This window comes from Antedon mediterranea, chromosome 11 (genome assembly GCF_964355755.1).
Source record: "Antedon mediterranea chromosome 11, ecAntMedi1.1, whole genome shotgun sequence".
Taxonomy (NCBI): domain Eukaryota; kingdom Metazoa; phylum Echinodermata; class Crinoidea; order Comatulida; family Antedonidae; genus Antedon; species Antedon mediterranea.
The window spans coordinates 6,521,316-6,543,640 of NC_092680.1; the positions used below are offsets into that span (position 1 = coordinate 6,521,316).

The following is a 22,325-nucleotide window of genomic DNA, read 5'->3' on the forward strand; positions in this document are numbered from 1 at the left end:
ACTATTAATTATACAATTATAGTAAAAATCTAACCTTCTGGTTGATTAAAAGATACTGCACGGTATTGCCGATAATCTACAATGCTTTTATATCAAATTCTATTAATTTCTATATTCTGTCAATCGTCCAAATTCATAATCTCTTTATACTCTACTACTACTACTACTTTACTGTGTATATTAATTGCCGTTTGAATACAATAATTTATTCATCAAAATTTCCATTATTAGATGACCTCCAAAAATTATACTTTTTTATGTATGGTGGGGGACACACACACAATGGTTGTGATTCAGATAATTGAAAATGACGAATTATACACAGAGGCGCCAAATACATTGATAGAATTATCCACTAATATACAAACCGTTGAGAATTGCGGAGATGAAATACGTGTACATAATTAACGTAGTAATCAAAATAGAATATTGGCACCAGAATTACTTGGCCTCATCACAATAGACTGATGAAAACATATCTTTCTTTTTTCTTTTTTTTTTAGTATAATATTAATACGCTTGGCTTAAGTTTTGAACTGATATAACTCAGCTTACAGCCAATTAGAATCTCGTATTTCATACAACACTAATTACAACACAAGGCAAGCAACAGTTACAAACATTGTCAACACCACATTGCAGCAGATTCGATAAATACTTCTCATCATTTTACCAGTAGGCCTACTTTCTAACTTTGTTTTCCTGAACACTTAAAATGTTGTAATACGGCTACTTACAAATATATTTAGATAATCTTTTTTGTAAATAATAATAGTTAATGAAAACAATTTCTAGACAAATACTGTTTTCTTTTACGTATTTATACGTTTTACTATTATTGTACTAACTTTAGGCCAAATAAAAATGTAAACTTATGTCTTGAAGGTGAATTTCTTCTCCTTTTATTTTGCATTTAAAACTAATTTTAATAATGTGATTCTAGAGTATACAAACCTTCAAAATTTATCATTTCTATTATGAGATAAATAAAATGTATTCGTTTTTATTCGTACGTTAACATTTAATATCATTTTGTCGTGTTTTTAAAATCGTCTAGCATGTTAATAAAGGCACATAATAAGTATTGATTGAATTAATTATTAGACGTACTTGATACATACTTTGTTCAATCAGTAGGAAATAGTTTATCGACGTATCGATTTTTATCAAAACATTTTTGTTCCAATTAAACTAATTGCACGTTTAATCTAAACTTTGAAACTGTGTCATCAACTTTTTTGGTTCACCCAACTCAAAAGTAGGGTAAATATCTAATTACTAATCATTAATATCAAATTATTTAATGTAATTAATTTTATTTTTCTATACTATTTGGATTAAACGGTTGTCATTTGTACTAATTGTTTCATAATGGGTAGTTATTGTTACGATACATACAGTATTACATTTAATCGTAATTTCCTTCCGGCGGTACTTACTGAGGTATACGCTATCCATGAAACAACGCTCTGACTAGGCCTAGATAACAACATCAGTATGGTTCCTGTTTTAATTAAATAATTAGAAACCAATAACAGTAATTAAAAGACGTGAAGATTTGAAAACACACGAACCCACGCCTCTTCCACACTCAACGCCCGCATACGAACGGTACTGATACTTGTCACAAATCTTACCTGTTTCGTAATGGATATGGACCTGTTTAGTTATTTAATCAGAGTAAGTTGGTTTTATCATAGAGATATTATAGTGAACATTATATCTCTAGGTTTTACGGTACAGTTATCACTAACTTTTGTGAGTAAGATTTTACAGCATCGGGTTGTGAGCTCCCACCCACCCTTCCGGCCAATCGTTGAGAGATGATAATATTATTTATTATTTATTCTTTGTAACAGATGACCTTCTCAGCCGAAGACTGATCTCCCAGCGACCCAGTTTTGAGTGGCTATGTGGCAGTGGTTGTGTAATGTACTAGTACACCGGGGTAACCCACTAACTCGTCTCGAAAGATGCACTAGATTTCTTTACAATGCAAGAGTCAGATGTGTACATTTATCTTAACCGATTGGCCACTCAATCGCTCACTTATAAAACTGATGTTATGATTGTTTTTTTGTCCCTATTTTTACTATTTTGACTATGAATAATTATTATTTTATCCCCTGATAATCCTGAATCTACCTCGGAATCAACTCAAATAACTAAGCTTGAATGGGCCCTTAGTTTTAGGTTTATATTTTGACGGACTATTTTTCAAGGTGGAAGCTTAATTGAAGCTTGTCAATTGTTACGCTGAGCACCTATTAATGTATTAATTACAGCGGTTATATAAACATTTGAAAAATACAGTTGTAACCTGACGAAAACATATATTTTTTTTGTATATTAATAATAAGAGGATTGAACAAATTGTCCATGTACTCTTATAATAATTTTAACAACATTAATCAACTTGTCAAAATATTCAGTAGATTTAGTACAATACAAACAATGCACTAACAACACTAAAAATGTCAACGTCACTAAGGCAATAAATGCGTGCTATGCTTTTTTTCATATTGTATTGTGCCAATTATATCAAACTAAATAGGAATATTGTGATTTGAGCGTTGGGAATTGAGCTGTACAAAATTAGCAATACCTACACAGTACTATTGCTAATTATATAAATAAGTATAATAAATAGTATGATACACTTAACAGTTGTTTTTGTAATAAGGTATAGGCCTACCACACGTAGTTGTTACTACTGTCGTTGCTACGTTTTAAACGATCTTACCATCAAACATCGATTCATAAAAGATTATACTCTAATCTTTTAAAAGTGTTTCATGTGGTGCCAAGCAAATACAGTTTTATTAATGAATGAATGTACTTACCCCCTATTCCAATAAGGGTGATGCATGACAAAATTAACGGAGCAACAATTCCATACACAATGTGGGGTCCTGCATCCTCACCGTTGTAATCATTTGAATAGTCGCTTGCCTCTGCCGCCGCCGCAAATAGCAATCCTTGAATATTTACCATTGTTCCCTTTTTTGTTTGAGAGATTATCTCAGTTATTTTTTCTTCTTAAACAATAACACTTCTTCAACAATATATATGTTTTTGTATATAGTTATGTTAGTGAATCACAACCACTGATGATAAAGTCCGTGTTATATTGTTAAGATGCGTCAATAGACTGAATTACATATTCGTACACAACTGCATTTATTAGTTCTCAGTGCACCGTATCCAATAGTAAATTCGCTTCACGATGACCAATCAGCGAAGCGCTGAAATGTACTACTGACTGTATGAGATGACAGCTCCGTATGAACACATCCTTACACATCGTGACCACTAGACATAGATTACTTAACTTTTAATGAACAAACAACATATCATACTTGTTCTGTGTATTCTAATCGAGGTAGTTATGTGAATATCATTGTGTCACACTAATACACGTCAAAGAAAATACTAATTGTGTGTTTGTTTCCATGAATATAGACCGGTATTGATTCACAAATGATGATCACAAAGTTAATTGTGTTTACACTGAAGACTTCAAGAGGAATTTAATAAAAAATAAAATCTACTATATTATAATAATAATAATCGCAGTATCATCGTAATAAATGTACATGTATATCCGTAAAAAATAATAATTAATATAATGCACGCTTTATCATCATTCCCTATAAATTAAACCTCTGAAAAGTGAAAGCAATCAACCGTTAATAATTTGTACGTAAAGCCTAAGGCGATGTATTGAATACGTTATTTATCACACTGCAGGTTATAATATTTAAATACCAATTTAATAATTCATCACTCCTTACTTTTGTTAAAATCAAGTATTCAGGGGGCGGAGAAGTCTTTTTTTTTAATTAAAACTGTGAAACAGACGAAATAATCATATAAAACGGTCACCGTTTCTTTGAGCATATTTTGCAGCGATGGCGGAGAACTATATTATAATTATATATATTTTATTCTTTTAGTCCCGGATCAAAATTTAAAATGTCTCTCTTTATTCCAGTAGGCCTATTCTAGTTTCTTCCAAAAAATTGCTGGTTAATAAGTGAATAACTACAGTATATGTGACATTAAAATGGTATTTTATCAATTTTTTTTTTTTATCAGAAAAATATATTTTGTAATAGTTTATCAACTTAAGTGAAATAAGAATTGATTGTGAATATACCGCCACAAATTTTGTATGAATAATCAACTAGAGGGCGTTTCAATAAGCAACATAATAGGTTTATTCACCTGTATCTTAAAGTTCCACTCGAGTTCATACTCACACACACGCTGTATTATGGTTAGCAATGAGTTTTCATACTGGTGGTGCCTCGGGTCAACTCAATTCAGGGTGGTGATTGTTCATTGAAAATATGCCTAGTCCTACGAAGACTGGCTTTGCTCGTAAAAAGCAATATATTAAAATAACCATGCAGACACACTGCTGTTGTTAGTAAAGAGACCGAAATATCAGAACGCGAATTGATCCATATTATAATAAATTAATAATACTAACGATCAACCTTAAACAATAAAAATACAAATTGTGCGCTGAACTATTTGTAGAGAAAGGGGGAAATGAACTCTCGACAGGCTTAATTAAGCATTTGGAATGGTGCGCAATAATAATGGAACACAAATCAGATATTGATGTGAATAATACATCTCTGTTTTACAATATATATGATTTTAAGAGACACTAAGTTCATTTGGTAACTAATGTCACCTGTCATATTTCCAAGCGTTGTCATTGTCTTTTTAAAGTGTTGTTCTTCTTATAATTTGGTCCGATATTGTATATCAGAAAACAACAGTGAGAAGACAAAAGTAATTGCTTTTTAAAATTATAATTGCAATTCGTTGACTGTAGTATTATCTCGAATCAAGATTCAACCGATTGTGTTGTTGGTTCAATATGTCTTTAATTTCAAAGACTATGCATTATTGACTGAAGGCATCATCAATGCAATAGTTGTTTCATAATATACCTTGATTATTCAACGATAGAGATGGAAAAAAACAGGTAATGATATGGAAGATAATTATAGTGATGATAAGCTGAACAGCATATTTGTACAACAATGTGTGAAGTACTCTATATTATAAAAAATAATGAATGTTTAGGAGTATAATGGTACAAATAATGGCATGATGTGAATGATGAAAGGTTATATTTTAACGAGGCAAAGCCGAGTTTATATGTAACTTTTCGTCATTCACCAAATGCCATTATTTTTACCATTATACGAATATAAAACATTCATTCTTTGTTTTATATAACATCTAAATAGATTCCTGTCATTTGAATCAAATAAAAGGTGGGTCTATAATTTTATAAACACACCTACTGTAGTGTTAATGATGTCAACAAACTAGTAAGCCTAGCAAGGCTAAAACGCATAGGCCTGGCCTGATATTAACAGGTCTATATGCCTAGACTACTAGCTAGGCTAAAACGCATAGGCCTAGCCTAATATTAACAGGTCTATATGCCTAGACTACTAGCAAGGCTAAAACGCATAGGACTAGCCTAATATTAACAGGTCTATATGCCTAGACTACTAGCTAGGCTACTTCGACCGGCAACTGGAACTCATCTAGGCTAATTGTGTTTTTTCCAACGATTCCACGTCTTGTAGTGATGTTCCCATTAATTAATGAAAATCCTACAAACGATCTAAAGCTAATTTTTGATCTAAATTAGTAGGCCTATACATTTATTCCTCCAAAAATGTACTTTCATCGTGAAATCATAATATTCAATCTTCGATCGCGGCAAAAGTACAAAATAGGTGGCACTGTTGTATTTCAAATGCAATAGTATAAAAAACAAAAATTCCAAACGCGAAAAGATTTTTTTTCGTACACGAAAAAATGTACTATTAAACGATCGTTTAATAGTGCGTACTATTGCACTCCATGTGAACTACAATCTTCCAGTCAAAGGAATTTATTTAGGTGTTATACCATTTATCTCATGCCTAGCAAATAAAAAAAGAATTATGGGACAGTAAAAATGTCCGATAGCCTATGTTTTTAATTGTATTTAATTGTCATGGGCGCTAAACGGAAATAAACAAATTCTAACCAATAGGCCTACTCCAGTCCCACGTGCTGGATGGTTGTCTTTGAATACGGGTGCTTTTGGTAAATGACGATGTACTCGCTATGCTCGTTATACACATAATCTTGTTCGTCCCAATACATTTCGCTTCCTTGAAGGGTCTGTTGTATTTTCACAATTACAATTTCATAGTCACGAGACCGAAAAGAATCTGTCGACATTAACAATTCAAATAATTATTTACGTTATTTTTAAACATCTATATTTAGCTACTATTTGAAGGCTGAATGTGTTTTACTTAAAGCAAATATTGAAGCCGATGAAGGCGTTCTTAGAATAGGTCCCTGTCGGCAAACAAGTCGTTTATAGCTTTAGAATGCCTCAGTGGACTTGGCTCATCACTAAATGATGTGACACGTTCACACGAAGACTATGAAAAATGTGATTAACGTCAAACAAAGCTTCAGGATTAATATATAGATTCTAAAACAATACAGATATAGTATTTTAATTTCACAGCATTGACATGATTTAAAAGAACTTTTTCATGTGCCCTTTTCCTCAGCTAACGTTGACTTATGGTATAGTCTACACTCTCTAGTTACCACCAGATAGACTTCATCAGTGCTTCTTTAAATTGATGACTAGTTGGAGTATAACACACCCAGTAGGCCTTTCATTTTGGTTTTAAAATCACTTGTAAATTACCTTATGTCATTTCCAGGTCTATAATACTACTGTACAGACACTTTCTGGGGTGTTTTTCGTAGCATTAAGCTTGGTTCCCACTAGAACGTAACGCAATTTAAATACATTAGGGAGGTTTCGCAACCTTACGAATACGATAACGAAAACGGATACGTCACACATTTGTGAAACTTTTGAGCTGATCCCTATTTCATATTCGTAAAGCGTATTCGTGTTGACGAATATCACCAGTCATATTTGTAACTATAAAACGAGTATAGTTTTTGAGCTATTTTGCACATTTTGCATTTCAATCAGGAATGATTCATGATTATAATATAATTATACTTTTATTGAAAGTAATTTACTAAAGTAATTTACTAAAATATCAGGTCAATTTTGATAAATAGCAGTTTTTAAAGTCCTCACTCGCTTTGATGTTACGCTAGGCCTAGGCAGCAAAGCACCAAGCAACACGTACCCGCGCTTCGCTCAAATTTACCGCAGTCATATTTTGGACGGGCCCTCAATATTTCGTTGCCATGCGAAACAGATTTTTACTAGGAAGGTTTCGCAACCTTACGAATACGATAACGAAAACGGATACGTCATACATTTGTGAAACTTTTGAGCTGATCCCCATTTCATATTCGTAAAGCGTATTCGTGTTGACGAATATCACCAGTCATATTCGTAACTACAAAACGAGTATAGTTTTTGATCTATTTTGCACATTTTGCATTTGAATTAGAAATGATTCATGATTATAATATAATTATAGATTTATTGAAAGTAATTTACTAAAGTAATTTACTAAAATGCCAGGTCAATTTTGATAAATAGCAGTTTTTAAAGTCCTCACTCGCTTTGATGTTACGCTAGGCCTAGGCAGCCAAGCACCAAGCAACACGTACCTTCGCTTCGCTCAAATTTACCGCAGTCATATTTTGGACGCGCCTCAATATTTCGTTGCAGACGTGTTTTGTTGCCATGCGAAACAGATTTTTTTATGGCTTACGAAAACGAATACGTGTGCGTGACGTATCCATTTTCGTTATCGTATTCGTAAGATTGCGAAACCTCTCTACTGGCTTACGAAAAACGAATACGTGTGCGTGATGTATTCGTTTTCGTTATCGTATTCGTAAGATTGCGAAACCTCCCTATTGTTTGCATGAATTTAACATTTCGTCTTCTATGGTACATTTCTTTCCATCGGTTTTTCCGTTGAATGTTTCATATCATTTTGACCAATTATTCTTTGGTATTTCTTTCTTTCAAAATAGTTAACTTTTATTTCGTGTGGATAATTTGTGCATTTTTTAGGAACCACATTTCTGTTACTCCAATCTTCATCTTGTTTTCATTCTGTTCTCAAACTTGACTTGTGGTACCCAATCATTAACAATAAATAATAATGATAATCGCAATACACGTTTGCAACAAAGTAAAGAAACTAAAATAATCGTCAAAGTAAACATTTATTACTCAATGATTTCTAAGATAAGCTTATTAAGCTATTCTTCGTATCTATAGTAAAATTTAAGCTTATTAAGCTATTTTACTAGTAAAATTTAAATGTATACAAGTTTGCGTGTATGTATAAACAACTGTATAATAATACCACAATTGGACAGATCAATTAATAAGAAAACAATTTAAAAAGATAATAATAATAATAATAAATGATAATAAATAATAATAATAATAAAAAAATATTGTGTTGATATTTCAAGCGTAATGGCGTTATTATCGTCTCAATGTCAACCTTGATGTGGTTGATAGTACACAAATTACCATCATTAGCTTTGTAATCATGTTTATCTTGCATTAATGTTCAGTACTATATTTAAAAGCATCGGCAATTAGGAGCACCGCTAATTAACATTTATCAAATTTCATTTGTTTATGTTAGCTCGTAAATTTTAATAATCTTATGTTTGTGTTTAATATAAATATTGCTTACGTAAAAAAGTAGTTGGAAGTTCTTTAAAAAAATGTCAAACGAAATTGTTTTTTAATGTTTTGTTTAGTTCGCCGGTATGCTCTTTGACTTTACTCAAATGCTTGTATTCAATACCAGATTACTAATTATTAATACATAACATCTGAGTTGGATTTTCTATACAAATAACTAGGGAAGAGTAATTTTTAATTTCACTCTTCCCTGAAATAACTATATGACTTTCTCAATTAATATCGCCGTTTCACTTAATCAGCTTGAAAAAAATTCGAAAGTGGGGAGGAGACGGACTATCAACAACTTTTTACGTTTCATATTTTGTTTTAGTCCTTTATTCATTAATTGAAACAATACCGGAAACCGAATGATACAGTAGATGAAATTGTCAACTTTAACTTAAATTGTAAAATAAATAAAACAGCGGAAAATTAAATTCCTGTCGGTCACAATCTAGAACCCTTAGTAAGTTTGTTAAATTGTGTTTTACATTTACATACAGGAAAAGAACACAATTCGAACAATTATTCAAACATAATGTTAGTATATACCATTGTCGAAGAAATAATATCTTTCCCTCAAATCATGATTTGCACGTGACTTCTGCAAATTGTAAATGAATCTGGCGTTGTATACGGTAGGCCTACTGGTTTATCTTAATTTTAGGGGCGATATCAAATTAAACTTGTAAAGATGCAGATTTTCGGAAATTTCACTATTTATGTAACGAAAACAACTTGGTTTGTTGTTCGTGTTTTGTTATGTCCGTAGACCCTACTTATTATAATTGTGGATTAGTAATGCTAATTATACATGTTATGTGCACGGTAATTGCCGTTCGTGAAGCCTTACGTTTGATTGACATTTCTATTTATAATGAATAGCTTGGAAAATCAGCTAAAAATATGAATGATTGTTCATCTGGACCAAAGGAGTAGACCATTAAAACCATGGTGGCTTTTGGTTTTTTCTATTCTCGTTGATGAATTCTTTATTTTAAAACGAACATTTCAATCGATAATAGACATTGCTTACGGTAAAACGACCTACTATTGTTGTGATTAATGAATACATTGTCGGATAATGATCTTGTTTAATGGACAAGGTGAATTTTATTATGATCTGAATCACGGAGCGTAAATGAAAGTCTTCAATTTGTTGACTTAATTTACACCAACATTGGCATAAAGCATAGTAGATTCTGATTGATGGAACTGAACTCCACACATACTTCAATAATGCCCGCTATCTCAGAAAAAAGGACCGTATGCCACTTTAACAGATAATTTATGTTTCGAGAACCATAACCTTCTTAACTGTATTTTTCACCAACATCGTAAGCTAACTAAACTAAAACTATAGGGCTATTTGTTAATCTAGCCCCTTTCAATTATCCTGCAGCTTACAATCGCATTTTAGCCATTTTAAAGTGTTGGAGAAGTGAATTCATCATTAGCCACATTGCGGTTCGAAAGAGCGGTAAGTTCAAATTGATCGGCTCACACACTATAAGTAATTGCGTGTGAAGAGCTTCCATGGCTTTTGACACCGATCCCGTTTCTTACCAGCGGGAAAAATGCGTTGGTTTGACGTCCAACCCTGACGTCGATACGCCGTTGAATAGACGCTGAATATGAAAAGTAGATCGACGTCATTATATCAACGTCGTATATCAACGTTACGTCGACGTCCAGTCACGACGTCGATTATACGTTGGATTGTAGTTTTATTAGTGAATTCATCATTAGCCACATTGCGGTTCGAAAGAGCGGTAAGTTCAAATTGATCGGCTCACACACTATAAGTAATTGCGGGTGAAGAGCTTCCATGGCTTTTGACACCGATCCCGTTTCTTACCAGCGGGAAAATGCGTTGGTTTGACGTCCAACCCTGACGTCGATACGCCGTTGAATAGACGCTGAATATGAAAAGTAGATCGACGTCATTATATCAACGTCGTATATCAACGTTACGTCGACGTCCAGTCACGACGTCGATTATACGTTGGATTGTAGTTTTATTTGAAAGGTGAATCGTTGTGACGTTATGTAAACATCGGAAATCAACATTACATTGACGTCTAGCCACGACGTCGATAGGTTTTGTTTTCGTTACATAGTATGTAGGCCTACTGTGTGTACTTCCTACATAAACCACTGTATAACATCACTGCGAAAACCGATCACTAATATAGACTCAGAGATAGGCCTAACCTTACTGAATGCGCAGACAAGTATATGTTTCTTTCCACTTAATAACTGGTAACACGGTGTGGTTGGTTTGTGTATGGTAAAATAAAGAATAATAACTATGAATGAATTATAATTGTGATTAAAAACTTCGTAATTGCAAATACAATTTTTACATCTGTATCGATTAGTAAAATTAGAATTTCTGTTCTCCCTGACACATTGTCGTTATTAAACTCCTATGGGTAATGTTGCAATATTGTAATATTATTGCTCCCGGTATACTTACGCAGTGAAAGAGGGAACTTGGGAATCGAACTATAGTATTACTGTAAATTTACTTACTCTTCCTGATAAATAAAAATGCATATGATAATTATAACTCATTGTTGATTAGACTATAACGTATATAAAACATATACTTTGTATTTACAGTGAATATATGTTAGTAATTGAGTGTCTAATTAAGAATGTTTAAGTAATTTAAAGTTCAGCGATGTTAGGGAGCGATTACCGACCATCAAGGAAAAAGTAATGTTAATTCATTATTATGCACATGAAGGGAAGACATGCTTTCTTACTCTATCCCTCGGCGACATGAATATTGGTTAGTGGATAGGATAGTGGTTTCTACGACACATCAATTCGTAGGGTCCTAGGTCCTAGATAAGTCTAGGCGACGATCTACGACACATTGTTTGTTTTAATAGTTTCTCAATGCACCAATGCATATGATACAGTAGGTCCTAGGTCGTTTAGGTTCAGCCGACGACAAAAGACACATCAATATGTAAGGTCTTTGATCCTGATAAGTCTAGGCGACCATCTACGACACATCAATGTATATCCTAGGACCGATGTAACATCAATACGTAGGGTCCTAGATCCTAGATAAGTCCAGGCGACGATCTACGACACATCAATACATGTCCTATAGTAGGTCCTAGGTCGTCTAGGTTCAGCCGACGACCGATGACACATCAATACAAAATATGGTACTTGATCCTAGATAAGTCTAGGCGACGATCTATGACACATCAATATATATCCTAGGTCCAGCCGACGACCGATGTAACATCAATACGTAAAGTCCTAAGTCCTAGATAAGTCTAGGCGACGATCTACGACACATCATCCTAGGTCATAGGTCGTCTAGGTCGAAAGTATAAAGCTTTTCATCGAAACAAAGCACAACTTGTAGATCATTTTCAAAGTCACACGTACAACAATGATTGGTTATAGTTAATAAAAGATAGAAAATACAATTTAATGACATGTTTGTTTGACTTAAACCCAATTAAAATTAGCTACGAGCTAAGCACCAGTTGACTTTTACGTGCTATTACTCGTTCTTGCTTAAGGTTTATGTTGAATTATAATTCCACCAACTAACTACAACTTAATACGTGTACACACAACTCCCACCCGATGCACAAGATTGTATCAAGATATCATTCATCATCTGACAACTTGCCGTTTTTCGCGTCTTAAAAATCGCAGACTTTATACAATATTATAGTTGTACTTTTTTGGAGAATATGTTGATTTAATTTGATATATTAGTTCCTGTGAAGAAACTGATCATTAAGAGCCCTCGGTTACATCACCGCAGCAGAACCCTATAATTCCTAATTATAAATATAGTTTGAAATATATGTTTTGTTTTTTGTGTTTGCTTAATGTGGTTGATGTATTTTATATACATAGTCCCACTCTAAGAACAGACTTTGTACTGAAGAGGTTACCAAAGTAAATATGTTTTGTCTCGATCTACTTTTTGGTCAAAGTTAATACATATTAGATATGTCAAAATTGTTCTTACATTGTTTTAGGGGGTGATAATATATCGTTAAGCCTACACGTTGATATAGTTTATAATAATGTCGATAAAAGAAATGTAACATTTTTAATAGTTCTAAAAAAAAAAAAAAAAAAAAAAAAAAATTCTTTTTTATTTTAAAAACAAATCAGCTAATTACCTTACACAATTAAAGCAATATTCGTTTTTAGTTTGCAAATCCCATACTGATATAAAAATGTTAATATGCCATATCACAAGCAAGAGATCTGTATTGCATTTAGATTTATTATACTGTATAAATAATTACAGTAATGTGGCTAAATTTCATTTCCATTCATCAGAGCAATAAATCAAAAAATATATTTTACCTGAAAGCTTTACATTATATTTACTAATTTTTTAGTAATTGAACAAATGCAAAATAAACGAGCATGTGGAATTATACTGGATATAGAATAATTAAAATTAATACTATCCAAACGACTGAAGCTAGAACATGTGTTCTTACAAATAATACAAAGGTTTAGTAAAAATCGATTGAAAAGAAATTAAAAAAAATACGACAAATAAAATTATCTCTACATTGATAATTGTAGGCATACATGTACGGTGTGTATTGAAACAATAATTGTAAAAAACGGTGGCATATCAATCAGAAGTTCGTATCTCGGTTTTTTCATTCTCACAGATTTCCTCATCTTTATCATTTCAATTTAATTATTTCCTTTTTATAGTTCACTTTGTCGGTCGGTCGGTCGGTCTGTCGGTCTGTCTGTCGGTCCGGTATCACTATGCGTTTGAGCACGCGACTTATGGCTGTTGGCCTTGTTAGTATATCATCGGGCCGTTTAGTAGAATTTATTCTGTGCCTGTGTGATGTTTATGCATATATGGTCTATTTAAAGTTAAACTATATTTGTTACTTGACTTGATTAATGTCAATTAATGAATAGTTTAATTCCTTATGGTGTTGCTTAGGACGTTTTTTTTTAAAATTATTATAAACACTAAATCTATCAAAATAATATTTTTTTCAAACATTACGATGTTCTACTCGAGCTGTTCAAACGGTTTTCAGGTATTAAAACCAATTATCGTAGAAGGAGATATGTAAATGCGAAGCATCCTCGACGTATTATTGTGTGCGGGTATTTTTCATGATGGACATTCATTAGACAGTGATACCACGATCGGAAAACACCCCTATTTGGGGCAAATCGTTGAACTAAATTCGTTTTAATTGTCAATAATCAATTATCTAACTTAATTTAATTAGTAAACAGGGTTACATCAGGTAGTTAAATCATCAGTACCGAAAGTACGAACCAACTTTATATACCATCGAGTAAACATTCTAGAAGTAACGCGTGATTTACTTAATGTTGCCTTTACCTAAATTTATATATAGATTGCCAACATTCCGTTTTTAATACCGTACCATTGTCAAGAATATGAATAGAAACAAAAATCGAATTTGCATCAAATATAACTAAACAAAAACTGAAGGTGAATGCACAATACATTACTATAATAAACGTTTAGGCCTATACAATATAGAAAAAAAATTGAGTGAATTAGAATGTTCAATATGATGAATCTTATGAGTACCTACTAACTAAAGTATCATGCCTGGATTGTAAATTGTAAATTCACAAAATCGTTTATCGTCTGCTATTGATTAATGGATGCCGATACAAATACTAATCATCTCAAACAATTTTAACATAATTTTATTTTCATTAAATCGAATTGAAAATGTAAGCAATCGATATCGGAGGACTTTATAGGCAGTTGTATTTTCTTATAATATTTATGCATTTAAAGATTTTGCTTTAGACAAGAAAGATATGATTTTGATAGAGAACACTGGCCTAAACGTGATGAACTTTTTCCTTAATATTCAACCTATTCAATCTTTTGCATAAATTTTTTATCCAATGGATCCGCTTATGAAAAAAAACACTGGAAGGGTTAATGGGGGGTTGTGATACCATGGACATATTCGTGTTACAGCGTGATGGTAAGATCAATCGACATGACACGCAGATAAAAAACAAGTTCATATACATGGCTGCAGTCGCGTGCGCAAATTTGAGTTAGTGTTTACCGACCGACCAACCAACCAACCGACCGAGATAGTGAGCTATAGAGTCGCGTTTTCACGTGACTAAAAATGTGACTTTGTACACGTGTATTGTATATATTCATCCAGAAATAATACAGTTTTACTCACTTTTGTCATTATGGCAAAAAATATCACAAACCAAAACTGATAGTTGTATAATGAAGTAAATAATAGAAACACACTTTTGTGTCCCAAAGTGTCAATTCTCTGAACATCCGAACATGAAACGCTCCGCAGTCCAGCGATAGTAATACATAATAATATTGTAATATTAGTAAAAATGGAAAGCACAATCTGTTATTATATGGTATAACTATTCCCTCGAGGGTCATATAACTGCGAATGATTATAATATAACGATATCAATGTCGTTGTGCCGTTAATTATAATAAACCTTATTGCGAACTTGAAACATTTTTTCTTCTTCAATTTTATATACACATTATTACAAAAGGAATAGAATGATTCTATGTGGTTAGGTGCGCAATAAACTGTTATGAGCTAATAGTACTGACTTCCTGAAAGAACAGGAAATTATCTTTCTTTCCAGATCGTTTAATATCGTTCGCCATTTACTTCCTGAATAATACAAAAAATAAACGGTAAATGATGAAACATTGAAGAAATACAGGTATTTTTTTTAAAGAGAAGATCATTTAATGAGATATAATGATTATTGATGGTTAATCATTTATATTATACTGAATTATTTTATTGAAGGTTTTGTCATTATTTTCGGTAATATTAAAACTGCGATCATAGTAGGCCTACAGGTGTAATAGTAACAGTAAAAAGTAAAATGACTATAATATTTTTTCATGCGTGGTTTTGTTTCTTATGTTGGTAATACCAATGTAGTGCTGATTATAGGAAGCCCTTTTGAAACCGTGTTATTTGATGTAGAAATCGAGGAATCCATTAAAGAAACCCCAAAATATAAGGCATCACAGCAACATAAACATCCGCACTTTCTTTATATCTATCAAAAGAATGAAAGCTCATTAGAATGTATTCATTAAGTAAAAATTCATATTTTACATCAATGTAATGTATGTACCGTAACTCATGCTATTGTTTTCTCTCTCTTTTCTTGCAATAAGCTCACATTTGTTCATTTTAACAGGGAAGAGTATAGTTTCACTCTTCTTCCATTATTAGGTGATCATTTAGAACAAAATGATCACCTATTGTTATTGTATGAACTCTTTTTTATTTATTTCTTTCTGTACATACTTTGGGTGCTAATTATCTCAAAAAGTTAAGTATCAATAATCAAAACAATATCACAATATCTTCAAAATAATTTAGTTTAATCCTAGTTTGCTTTTCAGCGTGATCACACATCCGTGACGTCATTTATACGCCATTTTGTGAAATCACATTATCAATCATATCTCCATAACTCTTTATCACATTATCAATAAAATTTACTATACATAAACTTCAGGTAAAGGGTAAAAATAGTAGCCAATCAAACGCACGCGCACGTAAAATATGGAAGAATGCGTAAATTAATTGTACAAAAGTGCTAAAAATTTTAAAAAATAAGGCATTTTTAAAATTAAAATAACTCTTCAGAAGTTTCGTCAACCCCCAATTTTTTTAACTTATTCGGGAAGCCATTTAGTTGTTGTAGATATGAATTCATGTACACATTTGACGGAGAATCTGGTCCATAGAAAGTAAATTACATATAAATGAAATAAATAAAATAAACAAAATTACTAGACCGCATCTACGTTATTTAAGCCTGATTTTCGCTAACATATTAGTATGTGCTTGCTAAAAAATTATCATTATTATAAGTTGCCACCATTTTCATTATGATGACGTCATCACGCGTAAAAACTTGAATAACGTGGGTCGAGTAATTTTACCTTCAGCGTATGGCCAATTGAATTAATTATCTTTCGAAATTGTGATCTTCAAATTTATTTTGACAACGTCATCATACCAAAACATTAGAACATGGTGTGGTTCTTGTAATTTCACCTATGTTACACTGTATATAGATATACAGTACACTGTACTGTATAGAGTATATTCTATGACACATAATAGGCACCAATCAGCACCATAAGCATATATGCATCAAGTAATAGGATTGCATAAATATCGCATATATATAAATATAATAGTTTTTTTTTAATGGATTCCTCGACTTAAACATGAATTTGAATTTCAGCACTGTATAAACTTTTCGAGTAAATATCAGCAGCAGCAACGGGTACTATTATATATTCGTTAAATACTACGACCATGTGTCTTCAGAGGAAGACAGCTACAATAACAGCAACAGTAACACAGAGTAGTTGAGTATAGCATAAAGCAATGTAATCTATGAATAAAGTCAGTTTACTCAATTCCCTGCCAAAACAATTCCATCACCATTTTCCAAAGTTTAGTAAATAATTGAGGGCGCTATATGGCTCTGCGTTAGAACATCAATGTAATCAAACTTTCTCAGCTGACAGCTACTAATAGGCGGTTAGGCATACTCCTATCTAGCTAGTTTGTCTCTTATTTCTTTGTAGAAAAGAGGTAAGTTTAAATGGGTTTGATATATGCAATATTATTATTATTATGCATCAGTCTGTCGATTTGAACATAACTTCAATGGTAGCATAGTCAATAGAATCTTCTTGTGAGGCGCCTTCTTATTACGCGACCGAAATGATTGGATACGTACTAGGGGGCCTAGCTTAGCCTAGGCCTAGCTGAATACAGTGTACCGATCACTTCGGCCGCGGTTCTATTGAGAGCCGATCGGGCTTATTCCAAGACGATCGGGTAGCAGCGCGTGTGGGTCATTCTTCAGTAAGTGTCTAAAATCGTGTCCCGATACTTTGGTGGGATAGAGACTGAAAATTCATCATTAAAAAATAAAAATTCTTGACTTAAATCATAATCAACATTATTGTAAATATAATTAATTACATAAAACAAAGATAATAACATTGATATTGATAAAATCCTATGTCCCGATCGTACATCTTCAATTTTATGATCGCCGTATATATTTGATAACAGGACTTTTGTTATCGAAAATATTGTAAAAAGTTAGTTAATCATGATTTCATGCGATTATATTCTTCGAAATACATCTCTACATACATTAAATCTCAAACTTTAAAGTTTTTGTTTGGAAAAAGCTTGTCCCGCAGTTTTGTGTCATTTCCGTCACATAATTTAAATGTGCCGTCTACAGTTTAATGAACGGCGGGGAAAGAAATTGACTGTGCGTTGTAAACATGCGAAGATATTGAAATAAAACTAGCCGCACATCATTTTCAATAAAAGAGGAAAAAGGCTAATAAAACGAGGTTTTAGAAAAATTACAGTTGCGTACCTTTATTGAATGTCATATCCGAACGGTATAGAACTCATTAAATAATTATAATTTCTGTTTTTTTTCAACTGGAAGTACAAGTTATTCATGGTATCTAGAAGTATGCAATCCGTCTCCGCTGTCAGACATGCCTACGATGTGATCCTAGGCTGTCCAATGCTAAATACATCATCTCCGTCACGGTCAGCTCCGTCACATTTCCCAATGTTTCGTTGTGACGGAGATGACGGCCTGTGACGGATATGACTTTTTGTTATTGCCAGGGCCTTTTTTTGTTGTACATTTTGTTTTGTATATCTTTATTATGTTATTACATTGTATATCTATGTGACTCTGGTCAATAAACATAATCAAATCATATCTTAAAGTCATCTCCGTCACATGATTTTTAAAGTTCGTCATATCCGTCACGGTTTCATCTCCGTCACATGGATATTTTATCCTTTTAAATCCTAAAATATTTAAGTAATGAACGCAATTATGTGGTATATTGAAATATAAACATTATTCTTCTACTATGTCAATGGATAGTAATATTAGTTCAACAGAATTTTGTAAAACATCAGTGACAGTCATACTATTTTCTGAAAATTATTATTTTTTGGAATAGTAAATGGTTTTGAACGTATAACATCATACTAATAAATGTTAAAACAATCATTTTTTGATGAATAGAGACAAAAATAATATATAGTATCAAAGAATTAATAATGGAAATAATTTTATAATTCCTAAACCGTTATTTTTTCTATCTTTGTATATTCCATAAAGGTGACGGAAATGACAGTAATATAGAACCATGTATTTATAAATACGAATAAAATACGAAATATATAATAAAGATTGCGCCAAACATACGCTTGCCATGTAATACATGTTCATTTATCTGAATAAACTTTTAAAATTTAAAAAATGCAAATTTTAAAATCGATTTTTTATAAACCTGAAATTAGACACTTACTGAAGAATGACCCACGTGGACGTTCGGGCTCAACATAATTAGACGATGGGGCCCAATCTAAAAATAAATAAAAGACGACCGGGTCCACGAAGTTAAGCCTGTTTTTTTTATTATCATTATTAGTAGTAACTCATCAGTAATTAGGCCTAGCCTAGTAACAATTGTTGGGCTTTTTGTGTACAATCATGGATGGAGATAAGAATAAGTATTCTTTACTCCATGGTACAATGTATCTCTGCCTCTTTTTAATCCATTTTGTTCTTTTGTTTTTTTAACATCTTCGTTTCCCAATGATGTTAAAACAATTTAATTTATTACTTATTTATGGTTAATCAATCAATATCAATTCAATACAATTATTATAAAACAATTATCCAATATTTATTAAGGCTGAGGAAGGCTTATATAATATATATATAATCATGGGATATTTTTTTAAATTAAAATCGACAGAAGAAAAACCCGGACCGATTTTGGCAGTGGCGGCCTGCTTTTGGCCACAACTTTAGAGTCAAAGCTAATCCGGCTGGACCGATTTTGGTCCCAGACCATATTTGTTGTGACATGTCCCGTAGTGTGCGATCAATCATTTGGTTAATTTGTACAACACAATACAGTATTACACTCGGTATGTGTGTGATAATAGTGTAATGATTTTGGGGTAGAAGAAAAAGATGGAGGGAGAGTTAGGCAGGAGGAGAAGAGGAGAACGGACGTGAGAAAAACGGAGAGAGAGATTGGAGAAGGAAGGTAATGGAGGGTGAACTCGAGCTGCGTGATAAACAGGAGAGATAATAAGAAAAAGATGGCAGTTAAGCTGTTGTGTCTACTGTTTAAGCTACAGTTGAGCCAGCGGCTACGAATACTGTTGGAGATATAGCTTTAGCCGGAGGTTACACCTACTGGTTGTGTTAATGTTGGAGATATAGCTTTAGCTGGAGGTTACACCTACTGGTTGTGATACTGTTGGAGATATAGCTTTAGCCGGAGGTTACACCTACTGGTTGTGTTAATGTTAGAGATATAGCTTTAGCCGGAGGTTACACCTACTGGTAGTGATACTGTTGGAGATATAGCTTTAGCCGGAGGTTACACCTACTGGTTGTGATACTGTTGGAGATATAGTAGAGCCGGAGGTTACGCCTACTGGTTGTGTTACTTTTTGAGATACAGCAGAGCTGTAGGTTACACCTACTGGTTGTGTTACTGTTGGAGATATAGCTTTAGCCGGAGGTTACACCTACTGGTTGTGTTAATGTTGGAGATACAGCAGAGCTGTAGGTTACACCTACTGGTTGTGTTACTGTTTGAGATATAGCTTTAGCCGGAGGTTACGCCTACTGGTTGTGTTACTGTTTGAGATACAGTTAGCCAGTGGTACACCCTCTGGTTGTGATACTGTGTTGGTGGATATGCAGTTGTTGTTGGTTACGCTGTTGTTGGTGGATACGCTGTTGCTTGTGGTTACGCAGTTGTTGGTGGATACGCCGTTGTTGGTTGTGATACTGCTTTGCTGGTGGTTACGCCGTTATTGGTGGTTACGCAGTTGCTGGTGGTTATGCCGCCCGATAGCTTGTGGTTGTGCAGAAACTGGTGATGCTGGTTAAAGATCCTAATTAATCATAATTCTAATTTTCTGCTGTAATCATTAATCTGGCGAAACAAAATGAAACGGAGACACCTCAAAATAAGTTTCTTGTATTTGTTTATTTTGGTAAGAGTGAGATTGGTTCAAGCCGCAGACTTCCCCAAAGGGAACGAACTTGAGAAGGACGAAATTTTGTTACAATAGTATGCCGAGAACTCACTTGGCTATTAGGCCCAACGGTTCATTCCAGTGAATGGTGGCCAGAGTGATCAGCTACCACCTAGTAGGGTAGGGAGGCAGGTAAGCAGATCCGACTACTAGAACTAGGTAGGCCTATGCTAGTCCTAGCTAGCTAAAGGCCTACCATTACCAGAACAGCATTACAGAGCCGACATGCTAAACCTACACAAAAATTATCCTTCTATAGGCAATGTTGGATAAAGATGATGAATAAAAGACACAGGTTACGTCAGCCAATCAATTGAATTAATGTGATTAGTATTCAGTATTTTTAAATTAAACAAACAAGCCAATTTGCACATGATTCAAAATGAACCAATCAAACTTCAAGGATATGTTTGAAATAAACGATTTTAACAGATCAAGAACAGAACATTTATATTGGAGGACAAGTAGGAATGCCATAATCTGTTGATCATAATTTGTGTTTTTTTTTATGTGACCTCACTCATCCAGATGCATTTTGGGATTTATAATGTATTAAATATCTAGATGATATGATTACTACAGTACTGCCTCTATGCAATTATGTTCATTAAAGCTAGGAATAAATTGGAAAATAATTTTTTCTTCAATTATAGTAAATTATTTTGACAGAGGTATATCGACTTATAGAATTATCACCATCAACCTAAATCAAATTTTGGCGTACTGAAATTTCCATTAGTGTTTTTCATTTACCATTTAATTATAATTACTAAGTTATAATAAGGTTTAATATCCTTTGAGGCCATATGGATTTGAGTCAATCAGTTCACTCTTGCAGCAGGAGTTTCTGGTGGAAGATAAGAGTTAAAAATTAATTTATAATATGTGTAATGAAAAAATAAAAAAATAAAACTCTAGTAGTATGATCTTTGCTATGACTTTACTTTTATGTTTTGGAAGGTGGACAAAACATGCTCAGTACACATCTAACACCCAGACCCTGTGATTTTCAACCCTTTTTAAATTTTTTAAAGGGAAATCAGACATAAGTCGGAATTTTCAAAATTGAGATTTTCACAAATACTGAAACTACATAATCCAAGATTTTAAAATGCTGAAAAAAAATGTTTTGAGAAAAATGCTTTTAAAGAATAAGTAACAGGAAATAACAATACAAAAAAATAATCAGGCTGTTTTAAGTTTACAAGTTAATGCTACCAAAAATGTTTTCATTTATAGACTTTCCTTTCAATATAATTATAAATATAATATGATTTTACACGACGATAAAACTTTTGACATTTTCTATAACAATATTTTCATGTTAAAAATTAAGGTAGTGCTATTTAACTGGTTTTATTGTTCTTGTTTTGATTTTCTGATCGTTAACATTGTAGATTTTATTGAGTAATTTTATATAACTATATATATTTTAATCTTTAATGTATTTATTT

At 32.8% G+C, this 22,325-nt stretch overlaps 2 protein-coding genes across 6 annotated transcripts in view; one reads left to right on the forward strand and one right to left on the reverse strand.

The window, feature by feature from the left end:
* The window catches only part of LOC140062806 (G-protein coupled receptor 54-like), a 43,976-nt gene extending 40,780 nt beyond the window's left edge, over positions 1 to 3,196 (reverse strand). Inside the window, exon 1 of the mRNA XM_072109145.1 lies at positions 2,844 to 3,196. Coding sequence (XP_071965246.1) covers positions 2,844 to 2,994 — 151 coding nt within the window. The 5' untranslated portion in view covers positions 2,995 to 3,196. The remainder of the gene's footprint in view (positions 1 to 2,843) is intronic.
* Positions 3,197 to 17,276: 14,080 nt separating this feature from the next.
* LOC140062269 (sugar transporter SWEET1-like) overlaps positions 17,277 to 22,325 on the forward strand; it is a 37,269-nt gene continuing 32,220 nt past the window's right edge. For 3 of the 5 annotated variants that reach the window (XM_072108407.1, XM_072108403.1, XM_072108408.1), the window contains exon 1: positions 17,298 to 17,346. The gene's annotated coding sequence lies outside the window, so the exon portion shown is untranslated. Of the gene's footprint in view, positions 17,347 to 22,325 lie in introns of all 5 variants that reach the window. The other 2 variants (XM_072108405.1, XM_072108404.1) reach the window with 2 other exon arrangements.